This window comes from Teleopsis dalmanni, chromosome 1 (assembly GCF_002237135.1).
Source record: "Teleopsis dalmanni isolate 2A chromosome 1, ASM223713v2, whole genome shotgun sequence".
Lineage (NCBI taxonomy): Eukaryota > Metazoa > Arthropoda > Insecta > Diptera > Diopsidae > Teleopsis > Teleopsis dalmanni.
Genome location: NC_051846.1, coordinates 141,948,392 through 141,967,844, shown reverse-complemented (window position 1 = coordinate 141,967,844; position 19,453 = coordinate 141,948,392). Strand labels below are relative to the sequence as shown.

At 27.0% G+C, this 19,453-nt stretch overlaps 2 protein-coding genes across 12 annotated transcripts; one reads left to right on the top strand and one right to left on the bottom strand.

The window, feature by feature from the left end:
- The first annotated feature begins 4,873 nt into the window (after positions 1-4,873).
- Positions 4,874-7,267, top strand: LOC119669080 (multifunctional protein ADE2). The gene is made up of 6 exons (XM_038078844.1): positions 4,874-4,990; positions 5,056-5,265; positions 5,327-5,471; positions 5,796-5,908; positions 6,298-6,423; positions 6,482-7,267. Exons 1-6 carry the CDS (start codon positions 4,981-4,983, stop codon positions 7,156-7,158), a joined length of 1,281 nt encoding a protein of 426 aa, XP_037934772.1. The 5' UTR covers positions 4,874-4,980; the 3' UTR covers positions 7,159-7,267.
- Positions 7,268-10,001: 2,734 nt separating this feature from the next.
- On the bottom strand, positions 10,002-19,323 carry LOC119669079 (luc7-like protein 3). 11 transcript variants are annotated; one of them, XR_005251559.1, is made up of 9 exons: positions 19,052-19,323; positions 18,881-18,991; positions 17,897-18,711; positions 17,781-17,842; positions 17,527-17,726; positions 14,228-14,876; positions 14,070-14,143; positions 13,899-14,012; positions 10,002-10,181 (listed from the first exon to the last, which is right to left on the bottom strand). XR_005251559.1 is itself a non-coding variant. In XM_038078843.1 (6 exons), the coding sequence occupies exons 2-5, from the start codon at positions 18,980-18,982 to the stop codon at positions 17,635-17,637; spliced, it is 1,071 nt and encodes a 356-aa protein (XP_037934771.1). In that variant the 5' UTR covers positions 18,983-18,991; positions 19,052-19,323; the 3' UTR covers positions 10,002-10,181; positions 17,606-17,634. The 11 variants fall into 11 exon arrangements, 1 of the variants encoding a protein (XP_037934771.1); XR_005251563.1 differs by having other exon boundaries at positions 13,899-14,552; positions 14,682-14,723; positions 14,816-14,876; XR_005251558.1 differs by having other exon boundaries at positions 14,070-14,876.
- Positions 19,324-19,453: the final 130 nt, after the last annotated feature.

The window sequence follows — 19,453 nt, the reverse complement described above, 5'->3', positions numbered from 1 at the left end:
AATTTAAAATTCATAAAAAACTAATTTAATATTAAATATAAAATTTTAATATTTAAATTAAAAATTTAAAATTAATATTAATAAAAGTTCTAAAAATACAAATCTTTAAAAAAGTTAAGAAGTATTATAATGGAATAAAAATAAATAATTGAATTAATAATTATTGACAACAAATTTAAAATAAATAATAATAAAATGATTATTAGAAATTTTATATAAATCTTAATTAAAGGGGACAAAAAATTTTAGTCAAGAATTGTTTTAATGGAATAAAAATAAATAATTGAATTAATTTGTTAATATTAAACGTTATTATTTAATTTCAAAAAACAATAAAATAATTGTAAATTTTACATAAGTTTTTATAAAAATTTATTTCAGTTTATTTTTAAATAGGTTAAATTTAGTTTTACTTGTACATTTTTGTCTGATTATCTTATAATTAAAAAAATTATTTTACTTAAATTAATCGCAGTAATTGATATTAATGATTAAAAAAATTTGGAATAAGTTGAAATTATAATATTAACAAAATTTGTGCCAACAGTTTAATTTAATTTTAAGTAAAGTTTACCAAAAAAATATGATGTATAATGTGTATGATTATTGTGAAATAATATTAAAATATATAGAAAATTTTGTTAAAAAAGAAACTTTTAAAGTTAATGTGAATTTTATTTTGTATAAATTTTTAGACGTAAAGTATTTTTCATTTATAATGGTACATAGTTTTTTAAGAAATAAATTAATTTAGAACTAATTATTATTTAATTAATTTTTATTTAAATTTATTTTTTTTTAAATTTAAATTATATATTTAATTTAACGTTTAATGAAATAAGATGTAAAACAAAATTATTATAAATTTTATATATTTAAATTAAATAAATCTTTAGAATTAAAAAATTTATTATAAATTATTTTTTTATATTAAATATTTATTATATATTAATAATTTAATAAAAATTTTGTATAAATTTAATAAATTAAGTAATAATGATGAAATAAGAACATTAAATAAAAAAGTTTAAATCAGGAACTCTGCAATTTTTATTTTCGCCTATTTAACAAAAATAACTCTGCCCATTGTATTATAAATTATTTAAAAGGCCGCAATATATCAACTGTGCGTGCAAAGGTATAAGAATCGTTAGTCTTTTATTTGAAGGCTGGAATGAATGGTTGGACGAAATAAAAGCTGCTTCATTTGAAATTTATATAGAATTGTATTTTTTTATTTAAAAAGCTAAAATATTTTTAAAAGACGAAAAGACTCTAAACTCTTTATTTTCAAATTTTTAATTTATTTTGGTTATTGTTTATTAAATAATTTTATTGGATTGATATTAAAATAAAAAGTTTTAAATAATTTTTATCATTTATATATGATTAGTGAAATTACTTTAGTTAGCGATAACAGAATAATTTTTTTTGACTGTTTCTTATTTATAAAAAAGATTTAGACCTGACAATGTTGAATTAAGATTTATATTTAAATGCAGAACTTTAAATATATAGGCTGTTCGACTTTTTATTCTTACATGATCTAGTAAGTACAAAACGGTGTAAGACGGGTAAGTTTCTATATTTGAATTAAAAAATATTTTACTATAAACGGACTTAATTTATTTTTTTTTTAAACTTATATAATCAATAAATTTAATTACTATTTTGGCAGATTAGTTCAAAAAATAATTATTTATATAATTTTAAATATTATATATAAAACTTGTTTATTTTTTAGAATTGGATTTTCACTAGCTTAACAGTCGGCCGTGTTTGGCGGGTGCACCCATTAAAGTGCAAAAGTATCAAACGATGTAAGTCTAAAATTAATAGATAAAAACGAATAAATTTTTGGGAGAAAGGTTGGAACAATAAAGTACGGTACGACATCATATAAATAAACAAAGTGGTTAAATCAAAAAAGTTGTACGCCTTAAATTTTCCCGCATTTTTCTTTTTTTTCTTTTTTCCTTTTTTTTTTCTCTTTTTTTTTGTTTTCTTCTTTTTTCTGTCTTTCCTTTTTCCCCCCTTTTGTTTTTTTTTTTCTTTTTCCTTTTTCCTTTTTTTCCTTTTTCATTTTTTCCTTCTTTTCCCTTTTTCTTCTCTTTCTTTTCCCTTTTTTTTTAACAGAACAAAAAAGGGACTTTTTTGTGGATCATATATTGATAGCCAAACTAAGGAAAACTATATAGGACGTGTGCGAGTTAGGCTAAGTTGATGCTAAACCAAATGGGACTTTTCTTGGGATTTTTTGCACTGCACACATTTAGCCATTTATCAACACGTATCGACACATCACGACATTATCGGCACAACTTAGAATTTCCCTCATTTAGAACGCAACTTAGCCTAACTCGCACACGACCTTAATAACTTAATTGAAACTGATAGAGAGACAGTCACATAATTCATTACAATAAAGAAGATAAAAATAGCCAACCAAAGTGTGGACATAGACAACTAAATAAATATTTAATTATAAAAAGTGATAGAGATTTAGTATATGTAATCCGTGTATAATAACATAGAATGCCAGAAATAAATTTTAGATAGTTGGTACACAAACTATATACCCAAACTAAGTAAAAAATATCAACCTTTCGGTGCAACAAAAAAAATATAGCATAGTTTTCAGATAATCTGTAAATTACCTAATTCAAAAATAAAAAAATCAAGAATTAATAAACGTGCATCGTACTCCATCAAAAAACCAGAAGACGACAGATAATACGTCGGCGAACGAAACTAGGAAAAGACGTACAAAAACTATGCATTGATGTTCTATAAATTTCATCGAAAAATTGAAAAATGTCGGAAACAGAAGGTAAAATGACCGTACTGGTAGAAAAAGAATGAGATCAAAATGTAGTTGAATTACTAAAAAGCACTGTTAAACTGACAGGATTTACAACAATATTTGTGGAACTAGACTTGACCTTCGGAAAGCAGCAGAATAAATGAATAATGCTTGGAAAAACAAATCCTACGCTGAGAGTCTGTAACATCGTGTTGCGGTTAGAAACAATAAATTATGAATAGGGCAAATGGCAATCATAAAAATTTAATGAACGATAATGAAAATGTGGGTGTAGCTTTACAATTACTATACGGTACTAAGGTAAGAAACATGTGTACCAGCTATATTTATCTGAAGAACAAAAATAAATTCAAAAAACTAGTAAATATTTCAAAAAGTCGAACAAACAAGACATCCAAATGATTTTTAAAAAAGCTCTTAGAAATAAACCTACAGTAAAAATCAACGCCGAGGCATTATTACTAGGCGGCAACTTCAACATATTATCATATAATATAGCCGGTTTAAAAAATAAAAGAGTCCATAGCAAATTTACGAATATATTTGTTTCTTCGATATTATATTTTTATTTGAAACACTTCTAGAAGAAAATTTGCAACAACAAGTAAGGAAGTTACATGGTTATAACATAGAATGGATCTCAGCTAAAAGAGCAAGTATTTAGGAAGAGCCAAGGAAGAGCGAACTATATGCAATAAATAAGCAAACAAATTCAGCAAATAAAGCGAGTTTTTTCTTAAGCGGTGGAAGAACGCTTGTCAAATGAACTACTGTTAATGGCAGAGCCTATATATTGTTCTCGTATATATAAACTGCAATAATTGGGAAAGCATTTTGAGAACTTTCGTGACTTCCTCCTTAAATCAATACACATTTGACAAGTAAAAACTTTTTAAACAAATTTGCGGGTGAAAAACATATGTGAATATGAAAATACCTGCAGATAATTTTATAAAACTTTTTTTTTTTTATATAAATATTTATAAAATGAATGACACAACAAAAAATGTTTTTGGTGAACATTTTATATTGTATTTAATTTTATATGAAAGTATGCATTTTTTTCGGCTTTATATATGATAATAGAGAAAAATAGTGAAATAAGGAGGATACAAGGAGTGCTCCATGCGTTCAGAAGGCAATTCGAGATAGTCAATAAATTCGTTTATATGACTTATAAGTTTTTGCTTTTATTATAATGATTATATTTTGTATTTATTAATTTATTTAATTTTTTAATAAACATAATACAGAAATTAAAAATTCCTTAATAAATAATAAACAAATGACTTCTTCACAATTACTACTAACTGACGTCTTCACTTTTTTTAAAGAAAATACTTTTTTAAAATATTTTTTTATTTTGTTTATATTTTGTTTTGTACGTACTTCTTTTTAGTTTTGGAAACTATGCGATTAGAGCTGCTTATTAGTTAAGCGGTTTCAAGAAAGTTAGACTATCCAAAAGATAGCCACCAGTGTTGTTATCTTATATGTTATTATTAAAGTAAACGATTGCTTTTTTGTGATATGCTTAAAAAAGAAAAGACCTGTTGTAATGCGAGTGGCTTATTTTTTAAACAGTTTCAGGAAAGTGGGATAATTTCTGCGAATTTTGTTTTTGCCATGCTAATTTTTAAGAGACATTTATATTGCATATAAATATAAAAAAGTATTTTTTTTAATGTAAAAGAATATGAATACGTTAGTGTATCTAGTACAAAAATACCAATTTACGAGAGTATATGGTTGTAAATTAATTGACTAACTTTATTAGAGAAGATGTGTGGAAATTAGTCAAATTTTATTATTTTTGTGAATTTAATAATAATTTATAAATAAATATACTTATTATGTACTTTATTTAATAGTCAACCGGTTTCCTGTAGCAAAAGCATACATTTTTATAACCTAAAGTTGATTAAATTAGATAAACTTTTGCCATAAATAGCGGGATCTGGCAACACCAGCTGACAAGTATTATGGTTGTGAGAGAAAATACAAAATGAAAGACGAGCAAAAATGCACAATAAATATGAGAGAAAATGTGTTTTGTATTTCAGTTTAAACGATCGTGGGAAGCGGTAAGCGTCTGTCTGTTTGAATTATTAATTAAACACGAGGGTTGCGGTTTTTACTTTTTCAATTAAAGAACAATGGATACAAGTTAGTTATTATTTTTAATAAATATTGTGTTTTGATTTTAATTTAATTAATTGGATATATTATAGCAACTGGAATTAAAGAAAAATTGGGAAAAATTTTAATTGAGGGTAAAACAAAACAAGTGTTCGATTTGCCGGAACACCCCGGACTTTGCTTGTTGCTCAGTAAAGATCGCATAACTGCAGGCGATGGCGTAAAAGCTCATGATTTGGAAGGCAAGGCAGAAATATCGAATGCCACAAACGGACAAGTATTCGAAATCTTAAATGAAGCTGGTAATGACTTCTATTAACTTTTTTATAATATGTATTAAATATGTGTATACTTGAATATCAGGTATTAAAACTGCTTATGTGAAACCATGTTCCCTGAAAGCCTTCATTGCGAAGAAATGTGAGATGATACCAATAGAATGGGTAACTAGACGTTTAGCCACTGGCTCTTTCTTGAAACGTAATACCGGCGTACCTGAAGGATATAGGTAAGTAAAGTTTTAACAAACTAATGTGTTTTTACTCATTTTTAAAATGTCCAACATCTTTAACAATAAGTTAAAAAACACATAACTTTTAATTGATCTGTAAACATGGAACTTAATTTGTAAAATCTCGTTATCACTTAAACTGTATCGCATTATAATATCAATGACCTTAACATACCCATTACTGTGTCTTGTAAACAAATTTACTTTAAAAACATCGAAGTCGTTAGGTCATAGAGATTAAATACTTTATGATATCAGTGCTGTGCCAATTCGTTTACATTATTAATAATGAAACTGCATCTTCATCTGCTTTTATTTCAGATTTTCACCACCAAAGCAAGAAACTTTTTTCAAGGATGATGCCAATCACGATCCTCAATGGTCGGATGAACAAATACTAGCGGCTAAATTTACTTTCAATGGCTTAGTTATCGGTAATTTTAAATTTTGGTTAAAGTACTAAACTTTTCAAAATTTGGGTACGGGAATTGATATATTCATAGCTTAGAAATATGGACAAAATGTAGTTTTTTTAGTTAGATCATGTTTCTTATATGACATTTTCAATACGATTAAAGTCGATTTACAATTTTTAATACACGGGTAATTTATGTTTATATGGATTTGTATAAAAATTTCTCTGGCAATTTGTTATAATGCAACTAAAATTAGATATTCTAAAATAAACAATTTTACATAGGTACTCTTCTTAACAACATACCAGTATTTTCTTACCAATATAGCAGTTTATTTGAAAGCATACATATGAAGTTCAAAATATATATACCTCAAAATAGAAAACTTATTAGTGTTTTTAATTTAGGTCAAGATGAAGTCGATATTATGAAGCGTACTACAGTGTTGGTATTTGAAATACTAGAAAAAGCTTGGGCTACTAAAAACTGTGCTTTAATAGATATGAAAGTAGAATATGGCGTTGATCCAGAAGGTAAGTAATTTACTAATATTCTTTTGCCTAAAAAATTGAAGTTAATTTTTCATTTAAGGAAATATTGTACTTGCTGACATAATTGACTCGGACTCATGGCGTCTTTGGCCATCGGGTGATAAACGTTTAATGGTTGATAAACAAGTTTATCGTAATTTGACATCAGTAACGTCTAGTGATTTGGATACTGTAAAACGCAATTTTATCTGGGTGAATGAGCAATTGAAAGATATTACACCTAAAAAAGATCATCTTGTTGTTATACTTATGGGCAGTGGTTCTGATTTACTGCATTGTCAAAAAATATCCGCAAACTGTAAAAGTTTGGGATTAAATACTGACTTACGTGTTACATCAGCCCATAAAGGACCTGAGGAAACATTACGTATTATGCGTGAATATGAAAGTGTTATAGGCAATCTGGTTTTTATTGCAGTAGCTGGTCGCTCAAATGGCTTAGGCCCAGTTCTATCAGGTAGCACAACGTACCCTGTTATAAATTGTCCACCCGTAAAGGCCGATAATATGCAAATTGATGTTTGGTCGAGCTTAAATGTGCCTTCGGGCTTGGGTTGTGCTACAGTTTTATACCCGGAGGCTGCAGCCTTACATGCCGCACAAATACTAGGAATTTCGAACTTTATGATATGGTCTAAACTACGCGTAAAACAATTAAATAATTTTGTTAATTTAAAAATCGCCGATAAAGAAATAAGAGGAGTTCACAATGCTTAAAAAGCCTAACAACTGTTATATATCATATTTCATTTTATATTTTATAATATCTTTTAAAACAAAACAGTGTTTTGTTATATTGTATACAGAAAACATTAAAAATTTTATTCCAACGTTATATTTTTATTTGATAAGTTTATTTTCAAAACCCATTCGTTAGATGAAATCACTTTACAAAAAGAGTATTTTCATAACCCTCATTAACTCTAACCGATTTTGCGAAACTAAATATAACTATTGAATTTTAATAATAATTTGTTACCGGGCTAATTGGTCAAATTTTAATATAAATAAAAAGACATTAATTTATTATTTATATTTAAAAATCGTTTATATTATATTTGAATTTTATATTTATTTTATCAATATAATCTTGCAGATATCGTCAATATGGACGAAATTGTTGTCCATTTATGTTATTCCTTGTATGATCACATACAATTGTCTTATTTTTTAAAATGTGAGCTTACTCTAATCCTGAGACATCCAAACGTTGTTCTGGTTGTTGTCACAATTTTAACTGAAACTTGTTCAAGAAATTTATTTCTATTAATTAGGGGAGTTTTGTAACCTAGAAATCTTTTGTGTCCTTTACTTAGATTCCGAGTAATATTATTCGAATTCCCTCGATAAATTGTAATATTAAGTCCACATACTAAGTATTATGTATTTATCCGATAAATTATGCCTACATAGGTATTTAATTGGATTACTCATCAGTACTGAGCAAGTTCCTTACACTTGTTTTACGTTCTTATTCTTTTCCTCACAAGTTTCTTTAGAGTAAACTCTCAGCTATGTCAGATGATAATTAAACCTTTTTGTCTTTTTAAGCAATTTTAATTGTGATAACCTTGGTCAATTGTATAGAATCTACCTCTTCCTAAGCCACATAATGTTTCCGTAGCTATAAGCAGCGACTTAGTTTCATTTCATTTCTTAAGATGACTGTTCTATAATTCCAACAGTATGGTTCCCTGCTTGAAAAATAGTTGTTTTTTTGGTCTATCGCTTTCGAGTGTTTCAGAAATTAAATAACAGCCAAATTTTTAGCAACTTCAGTAGTGCTCTGACGAATACTGAAAGACCTAATAATACATAGTCAGTTCAATACTTATGTCAAAGGAGTTTGGTTATACTAGAAAATATTTTTTGATAAAATATTGTCCTTCTTTAAATGTTTATTAATAATAGTAAGACGATTGTGTCTAAAAGAGAAGAGTGGATATACCTTCTGCTCAAAAAGTATCCAAATTTTGTTGTTTGTTAACTACTCCTTAAGTAATAGACCTTTTTGTTATGTTGGTACACCCTTTCTTGACATATGGTATAAATTTGAGCGCCATCTGTCAATTAGTTTGTTTACAGCAGCTGTTAATGTGAGACTACCTCAAGTGCATTTAGCGATTTGTATTATGGAAACAAACACGGCACCACTGTCATCGTTCAGACACTATATTCGTCAGATCTGGCACCGTGTGATTTTTTCCTGTTCCCGAAACTTAAATTGCCCCTTCGTGGTAAGCGTTTTGAATCAATTTTATCGGTAAAAGAGAATTCGCTGAAAGAACTAAAAGCCATACCTTCACGGGCCTATGAGATGTGTATGGAAGATTGGGTTAAGCGTTGGTATATGAAGAAGCATATTTTGAAGGAGATAAAAAAAATTTGGAATAAAATTTTAATTTATGTGTTTTATTTACAAAATCCGGGTACTTTTTGAGCTGGATGTAGTAGAAAATATGTTTTGCCGAAAGTTTTTCGCAGTTCACTAAATTGATTATAAGATATAGAAGTTGTTTCATTTATATACGTATATCTTTAAGGTAATATTCCTATTAATATTACTTTTAAGAGCTTCATTTAAATACATTCCTATCAAGAAAACTAAGATTATAACTCTTACATTAATTTTTTACCATAATTAAAAGCTGTAGTTTCCCTAATGTTTAATTATCAAAATTATTAGTTAATATTAGCAACAAAATATAAATAAAAAATATATGGGAATTGTTTTTAGTTTTTTATATATCGGAATAGTTTTTATTAGCTTTAGAGTACATATTATCAAGGCGAGATTTAATTCGTTCGATTAGGTTAAAGTGTACCAAGGCATACTTAACCAATAATAATGGCCAGTTGTAAACCACGAAAGTAGAGTTGGTAGCCTGAGTAATTGAGGAATATAAGGAGCTAGAAGATATGTGAAGTAACATTTTCTCTGAACTCAATACTTTTTTACGGTGACGCTGTCGGAGATCTTAAACATCATTTTAACCAGACACTATTAATATTTATAACTCGTACAAAAATATTTACACTGAGTTCTAATTTTTCTCAAATTGGTCCAGTTGTGTTGGCATGATTTTCTGTCGGTCGGTAAAAGCTTTAATGGATTTTCTTTGATAATAAATGAAGTAAAAATGCATTTTTTTTGTTTGATTAAAAGTTTTATTTTTTTGTTTATTAAATAATTTAATTTACCCCCAAAAATAATTGAATTATATGACTTAAAAAAAGCTGTTAAAAATTAGAGCTTAACAGAGAAAACAGCGTAATAATAATAATTAATTTACATTATAATTAACTTTTTCAATTTTAAAGTGCTCTTGATTTATATAATAACAAAAAATTTTGTTAAAGTAACACGACATTAATTATTGAAATATTTAAATTCAACTATCAGACAATAAAATACTATTGTGTTTGAACGTAAGTTAGAATGCAATATTGTTTAAATATAAAAACTTTAGTAAATTCTAAAAATTGTTAAATAATTGCCACAATTTTAATTCTTAATCGAGAAAACGTTAATTTAAAATTAAATAATGATCAATTTTTGTATGAATCACCTTGTTTTTTTCTTTAAATCCTTTCCTGGAACATTCATATATATTATTTATATATATTGTGTTCGCCGACTATTGGATAGAGATTTGATTACCTGCTTCATCATGTTGTGTTGAGTAGTTGTGAATACGAAATTAGAGAAGTCTTCAGCAAGTGGTAGATAATTGAAGTGTCTGCAATATGATCTTAATAAATTAATATGACAATACAACTTTCGTGCGATTGAACATTAATAAAATAAAAATGATATTTAAAAGCAATTTGCAAAAAAAAGACATTGTATATCAATGAATGGACCTATAATAAAAAAACGTTAATAAATATTTTCATGGTGAATAATGATAATTTTACATGAACTTGTGTATTAAAAGAGGAAGGATTTGGGGGTATTTGTTGATTATATTAAAATAAAGTTCCTTAAGTTGTTATTTCATGTGTTTCTTTGTTTCAAAAAACATGTTTTTAAAATATATATTAATCAATGACTATATTTCTTATAGTTTTCTTAAAGTAAACTTTCTTAAATTTAATTAAATATAATTGAACTAAACTAACTTTTAATTATTTATATTTAACCAGTTTTTATAAGTTTTGTTTTTTGATTTTATTCTAAAATTGGCATCAATAAAGTAACGACGAATATAGTTTCAACAACAGTCAACAATAAAATATACATTAGTGTATATACATACATTGCTATATGGCAACCATAAATACTGTAACCTTTATCAGTTTTTAGTTGGTACATCGAGAACCCGAGGACAAGAACTCAATATAGAAAACAACAGGAATTTTTTTTTTATGAAGAAAAAATAGTTTAACACATATATGATGTCCTGTGTAGTTTAATAATATTGATCGCCATCGTCAATATAAGTTTTGAAATTAAGCCTGGTATTAATGCGGAGTTGTTAAAATTAAGAGCATATCCAAAAAATAAAAAATTTGATTTGATTTTTTTTTGATAAATCCAAAGTATCACATTATTATTTATACTCAAGTGCGCTTTGATGCATGTGGCTGTCACTTCAACGTAGTTATATGTTTTTTATCTGGCTCATCGTCTATTGAAATACAAAGTTAACACTGTAGAAACTGAACGACATCGACCTTATATTCATACTATGCTTGTATCCAGTTATTCTTCTTTGTGATTTTTTCCTAGTCGTATAGCAACAAATATCTGATCGCATACGAAGTTGTTGTTATAGTCTGTGGAGTTTTAGGAGTAGAAACGATTATTTTTACAAGGCGAGTATCGGTTAGAATAAATGGGATGTGTGTGTGAAAGTAAAAGAAAGTAATAACAAGGACTATACCAAAAAATCACACACGTTGTACTCGTTTATTTGGTAAACTACTTTTGTTTCTTTTAAGTCTTCTTATCTTATATTCAAGTGAATCTTATTTTTCATGTTGAAATAATGTGTAGATTCTATTTTTGATAATATTTTCAATAATTATTATTATTATTATGTTGAGGCTATTTGAGTCATCGCACTTGAACACTCTCTACGCCTCTCTACGCCTTGACTGGATTTTTGTTTATCACTTCATCACACTAAGCAATAATTGAACTCAGATCTGCATACGTCCCCGAGGAGGCTGTAACGCGGTGTTGATAAGCCTGTCAAGGGCTCTATCCTTTATGTTGACATCAAAATGAATAAAATATCTGAAGAAATATCGTATATCGTGAAGGTTTATTACAATAAAAAGTGAAACTTAAATAAAAAGAAAACTTGTAGAGAAAATTGCGATTTAAGGGCAGGCTACAATTAGTTTCTTCCGAACTCAGGATAGTTATTCGATTTTATTTAATCATTAAAAAAGTCAATAATATTTATTTTATAATCTTGATTTGTTTTAAAATTATGAAAATAAAACTTTTTTAGTTGAGATATAATCAAATTTACATAAAGTTGATTAATTGGTTTATTTTAAGATGAATATATTATTTTATATATATTATTATTATTTATTATTTTTATAATATTAGCTTTTATAGTTATCATATATATTCAATAACACTAATAATACGACGTTTAAACTTTTTTAAACCACTTAAAATTAAGTGTAATCCAATATTAATAACTATACTATACTATTACTTTGTGTCAACATTATGTCTTAGGTCTAAGCTACGTCCTAGAATTGAATTACAAAAAAATTGTCCGATTTAAATACTAAATAACAGTTTTATTATATATAACTTTATGTTTTTCTCCTAAATTTCATTTGATAGTGAAAATTCACACATTTTTTTTTTTTTGAGAAAAGTATAACGATCGGAAGGAAATCGTAACTAAGATGTTATAACTAACATTTGGTATTCGACACATTGTCCAGTATTTTGTGCTTCCACTTGAGAACTTAACAAACAGTAAGTTTTGATGACGGAATTATTCTACAAAACGATAATAGGTATAATCCTTCGTTTTTGAATAAATATACAATGTTTTTATAAACTTAAATTTGATTCCGAACATGGACACATTAGGCATTCGGTATTCGCAATTAATCTGAATTTAATTGCTTGAAATCCATTCTGGTTTTGATGGAATTTAAAGAAATTATTAAGCTAAAGTTTATCTGCATAGTACAGTATAAACAGTAACGTTATTGTAATATATTGTATGGTTTTTTTTATAAGTTAAAAACAAATACTATATTGCTTTTGTGAACTAAACTCAAAATGTGTGTTTGTGATGATGAAAGTGTAGAATTATAAGATAATATAATATAAATATTAGATATGATTCCGATTTTCCGGCTTAAGCGTATCCGAGTTACAAGCGTACAACGAGTTATAGCAGAGTCAGTTATTTTCTGCACTACGCTATATGCCGATATAGCTTAATTCAAGAGATATAAAAGTTTCAAATTGTAAAATTTTCGCATTGGCTATCCTAACATACATACACCACATCTAACTAAAGTTAACTAGTTTATGCAATTTTTATAATGATTATAAAAATATAAACCGCGTCTCTTTATTGCTGAAGTTTATGCAAAAACTTCCCGATTTAAACCTGTACCTCAAAAACTAAATTATAATAATGTATAGCGTAATGAAAAATTTTTTAAATAAACAAATCTGTGTTATCGTGCCAAATGTTACATTATACTAATAAACATAACATAAGATTATTTTTACATAAATGAATTAATATTATTTTATTTAAATAAAAAAAAAATAAAGAATGAATTTTTCAATCATTTACAGTTTATCAAAATACCTTATTAGAATTTATTATTAATTTTAAATAAAAAAATTTTGCAGTCTTAAAAAATTATTTACAAATAAATAAATACAAAAATTATTTGCAAGACTACTGAAGATAAGTATTTGGCAATATTCGAAACAGCTGTATGGTCAACCAAAAATTTAATTAATTAAAATAATATAAAAATAATTTTTGTTGTTGTAGTTCAATACTTTTCGAAAATTTTTTTATGAAATACACTAATTTCTATTTAATACAATAGTCACAATGTCTTAAAAATTATGTTAAATTACAACATATTAATTTTAAATTAATTTCATATAAACATTTACTATATACTTAAACGCCTTAATTTAATATACGTATGTATTTATTTTTCATATAATCAAAATATATTTATGTAATTTTATATAACTAAAAAATTGTAATAACTAAAAAATGTGTTTAAAATAAGTTTTAATTAAATTAGTATAACATTTAAGGAACTTTATTTTAACAACAAAATCGAAGAAGTTATGTATCTGTTGAGTTCAGTGGCTATAACAACTTAATGACTAACACTTAATTGACCATTATTATTATTATATTATATTAAAACTTATATTATTTATTAATTTATTATTATTTAAATTGCATTTGTAAAATAAAACCATAATTTGTTACCTTTTTCAAAGTGAGTTCAAAAAAATAAACGATCCTCACAACATTTCTCACACATATCCACCAATAACATATCATTTTATATCTAATCCCAATATCTCTAAAAACTCTCCTCTCCTAGATTAGAATTAGTTCACAAATTTCTAGATAATGTTTACATATGTATTCAATTACCTCTGTACTTGTTGTGTTATCATGTGCGTAGAATTAATTATATTTAAATGGTAAGTCGTCATTTGATCTAGAATCTTAAATTTATAAATGTTGATACAACATAAATACAAAAAAATACACATAACTTGATTTAGGAATTAGTGCTAGTTTAAATGTACCTTATTTCGATATTTGGTAAGGAGATTTGGACGAGCGCCACACAATTAGAATTTGTGTTCTACTTTAGAAAAAGATGAAGCTGAGACACATCTTTTCAGATATCAAAATAGCTAAATTAAACTTAAAAAACTTTAAAAAAATTTAGCCTGGTTACAGATGATATTGATATTTTCTTTTTATTGTTTTTTGTTTTGTTTTTGTGTTTTAGTTGAAGTTAACTTTTAATTAGCAAGTACCTTCTTATGGGCGTATATCAATCAGCAAGACACGTTCGTGTATATGGCACGGACTACACATCCTTCATCACAGCGTTACCCACTTTTGCTGCCGGTTTTAAAGTTTTTTGATTCATTTTGTATTTTGGATTTCCAAAAATAGCAAAAAGTAAATGGACATCTCTATATCTATATCTTAAAACTAACTATTATGTTTATATGTAAATTAAGAATGTACCTGTAGTATCTCATTAATGAAAGCGAACTGCATCATTCTCTTCTGGTTTCAAACAGGAACCATAATGCCAATAATAATGCATAAGTGAAACATATTATGAAAAGATTTATTTAATTTATTTATAAGCCACTAACCTGCTAAAGAGGTTTACTACAGAAAAGACCCACAGATGGAGGATTTTATATCAAATATGTTCTAAACCAGCATAATTATAATACATTTATATTTTACATATTCTTATAACTTTATTACAAGTATGAATACTAAAAAAATGTTATAAAATTCCTAATGACAATACATGACTGAAGATAATAAAAGAGCTTTAAATTTTTATTCTGATGGATATTACTTAGATAGCCTTCCTGACACTGTGCTTAAAATTAGGTTTTAAATATTGTTCGCCTTTATTTTAAAAAGAAAATATTCTATTATATTAATGAAACAGAAATTTGTAATATTTTCTTTTAAAAAACCATATATCAGCAAAAACATAATGACAAGTCTTTTTACAAAAGAAAATGAATAAGATAATAATTATCTTATTTAAAAATTAAACTGTGGTGCTGATTTTTTTCAAAATTTTTGACAATTATTGGCCGGTCAGTCAAGTAATTGATTGATTACGATTTGAAAAAAAGACCGATAGTATGCGACGCTATGAGTTATAGCTATTTCGATCTACTGATCAGTTTTTTTTGAACCTTTAAGTTTGTTATTTTTAACATATTATTTTTATATATATTAACTATATATATAACAAACTTATTTATGAAAATATATTTGAAAAAAATTGACTAAAATTTGTGTTCCAAAGAATATAATTACAATTTACGGTCTAGTCAATTAGAAATACATACACAAGAGTTTAAGTGCAAAAGTTTAAAATGCTAAACATATTTCCTGAACATCATAAGATGTGGATATAAAAATCATCTCTAATGCAACATTGAAAATTTCAATAACACATCCGCAGCTGTGTCTTTTAAGCAAATATATTATGATCTATCAAACCAAATATTTTTTAATCCAGATAAATACAGTTTTCTTAAATACAGATAAACTCTATTTCCATAATGCCACTATTGAAGTATATTTATTATAATTGTAACACGAATCTTTTTTCGTAGTGAAAAATTAAATATTAATATTTAGTGTAAACGAAAATTTTGCAAATACTGAACATCTTAAATATGTAAAATTATAATGGTTCAGTATGTATTTCGATATATGAAGATAATTTTAGATATTTTAAGTATGTATTTCTATACACGAAGTTATTAATACATTCACACTGCCTCATTTAGACACTTGCTCATTTATATTAATCAGTAAACGTTCACACTATAATGACCTCATTTATGCAGCTGATAGAATTCTTATAAACTTTACTTAATAATATATCACACAAAAAATTAAATATATAAATCATTTATATATATATTTTTTATATCCATTATATATTCAGTTAAAAACAAAGATTTTATTATATACTTATTTCTCAGTACGTTTCTTTACAACTCAGCTGTTGTTTGTTTACATTTTACATATAAAACATATGACACATATTTCAAAATTCAGTAATTTCCCTTGTGGGAAATTTAGTTTTAAGGGTTGCATTCGACATTTTTGGCTTTAAATGGCTGATTTATTGATAATGAAAGCTCTTTGTATGGTAAATCAATCTCATTATATAGATACTATAATGAGCAAAATTACCTAAATGAGACAGTATAAATGTGGTATAACTTTTGATATTTCAGATGGTTACAGTTTTAAATTCATCCAATTTATAACAAATATATTGCAAACTAAGCAAGTAAGACATACGTTTTTTGCGGTTTTATTAATAAATAAAAGATTTAAGCTTAATTCGAATCGTGTTTCAAGATATATGTTTTTAACATTTGATTGCAGGAATAACAGCATGCTACCTCACTGTAGATTACTATATTTAAGTGAAGACTTAAGTTAATTTAAAAGTTCATAAAAAGAAATTAGAGTGAAAAAACCTCATTGAACAAATTAACTAACAACCTCCAAATTTTAACATATTGTTAATACTTCAGCTCTTTAGAAGTAAAGAAAGAAAGAACAGCAATTTTAACTAAACCGCTTTAACATTATTTTACGGATATAGCAGAAAACTAATATTAGCGGTCTGAAGAAGATTTTAAACTACATGAAGTGGACTTAATTGAGCTGTCTGTCTACACAATCAATCTAAAAGTTGGTAACGAGAATGTGGAATCAAAACAGTGTGAAGACGAAACGGTATGTAAAAATGTATTTTTACATCACAACGACATTAATTATATATTTTTAACTTTAGTACATTAATTAACAAGTTTCAAATTATAAATATATAAATAATTTTCTTCGGACTTATTTTGCAAATTCGGTTGAGTTTTCAATATATGATCGATAATCATAGAACTTAGAATGAATACGGTTCGAAATATTTTAATTAGCTCTTATTACAAAAGTTAAGATTAAATTTCTTACTAAGTACTAAATCACTAGACACTTTATAAAGTTTATGCAAGAATAATCCTACAACAGGATTAATATATATTTAACAGCACAACAATTTGAAATGTGAATTGTTGAATTGAAAGAACTTTTGACTTTTTCGCCCCTCAAAAAAAATTATTAAAAATATAATTTAAAACTGAACATGCATGAGAACTTCCATGTACACCATAGGTTTACATAGATATAAGGTGGTTCGCTTGTAAAATATTTCATACAACACTACACGTGATAAAGTTTGGCAGACAAATGTCAAAATGTCAAAACGTTAAAACAAAAATAAATATGAAAACCAAGTTGAAAATTATGCACTCACCTTGTACATACAATGCTCTGAGAATATCTGAGTTATTTATAAATTTTTTATTTTAATTTTATGGTTTTTTGGGGGGTACCTCTATCCATCATTTTAGAAACTAGTACTTTAGTAACGACTTCGGCTGCGACTACGGCTACCGCCATTGCTATGTCGATAGTTTCGGCTACGTGACCGCCGGCGATGGCTTTTGTGGTGGTCTATATAAAAATATAATGAATTTCGAATACAAAGTCTTGAGAATAACAACTTACGTCGGTGTCTCTCAGGATGGCGCCCATGTTCTCGATTATATTCACGCTCCCTGTCATAATCTCTGAAATTAAATATGATCGTTTATCTAATAAGAGAAGTATCCTTATTAACGTACCTTTTGCGGTCACGATTAACATATGCGGAACGTGAGGAACGATCTCGGTCACGGTCTTCTTTACGTAAACGTTCCTCCTCCTCACGTTCTTTTTGACGCCTCTCTTGAATTTCTTCAACTGCTTTACGTAAACGGGAATATCCTAAATGTTGTTTTCCCATCAAATGATCTTCAATACGTTGCTGGGCATCCCCAACAATTAAAAAAGCACCACATGTTTCACATACTTCCATTTGTTTTTCCGGCAATGTACCCATATCATTAATCCAAGCTGCAGCCTTTTTATCACTTTCGCAATCGCTAGGTGTTGATGGTTCGGCAATGATTTTCTCAACTGGAAGCTCGGATCGCTCTGTCGTTTGATTAATTTTACTGATTCCACTTTCATGTTGGGCAACCAATGTGTCTTTTTCTTCCTTTAGTTGTTCACAAAGCGACATTAAATCTTGTGCTTGGTCTACATCTCCACGTATACCTGCTTCCTCAGCTTCAGATAAAAGTTTCTTAATTCTAGCATTTAAATTATTTAATTGCTCCGCGTATTTCGAGACATGAATTTGTGTAACGCACTGATCCCGGTTCATTAACTGTAAGCGCTGTTTTCCTTTTTGTATCTTACGTTCCACGTCGTTTAACATCGTATTGCAAAAGCGCAAAAATTCGTCTTCATACTGACGTTTTCGAGGACTAGAACGTGCTTGGCTGTATAGTTGTTTTGCCTCGTCGTCATGAATGCGAGTACAAGGACCGAGATCAGCTCGAGTGTTAATAAAGAGATCATGAGGGCAGAATTTCACTATGTAATATTGACAAAACTACAAAAAAAATTGTTAGTTATTTTATTTGAGAAAATTAAATCGTTTAAATGAAAACATTCACAATTTTTCAATCCTCTAAAATTATTGATTTATCGCAACACTTTTTGCAAAGGATCTGATTTTATAAAATTATTTACAGTCTACTACTAGCCCAATATTAACTTACATCTGGGTCATCCCAATTCACTTTTCGGACTGCTTCCGATGGATGCAGGTTGCGGTTACGCCCCATCAGCTCATCCAGCATTTGTCTGGCTGCATCGACCATTTTTAATACCTAAATTATTTAATTCTTAATTTAAAATGTAAATAACCATCATAAATTTAAGTTTCTTACTTTTCCTTACCTTCTAATAGTTCTTCCCAAATAAATCTATAATTTTTTTACAATTTTTATATCGCGTACTTCTTTTTCCAAATTTGTCTACTACGAGAAAAGCGCAATGGCTACAGCATTGTATAGCAGAGGAGTGTGTAATGTTGCCAGATTATTAGTATATATACAATTCAGAATTGCTATTTACACAATGCTTTCTTGTCGTGAGAATATACCTGCTGTTTGGAATATATATCCTCATACAAATTCATTCCTATGATTTGACACATTAATATATGTTAAATTTCTTCATTTGAAAAAAAAAAACATTTTCTTAAATACATACATTTTTTTCAATAATAAAATAATTGGGATATTTAACTTACATACATCATACATTATATTATTATATTATAATATTAT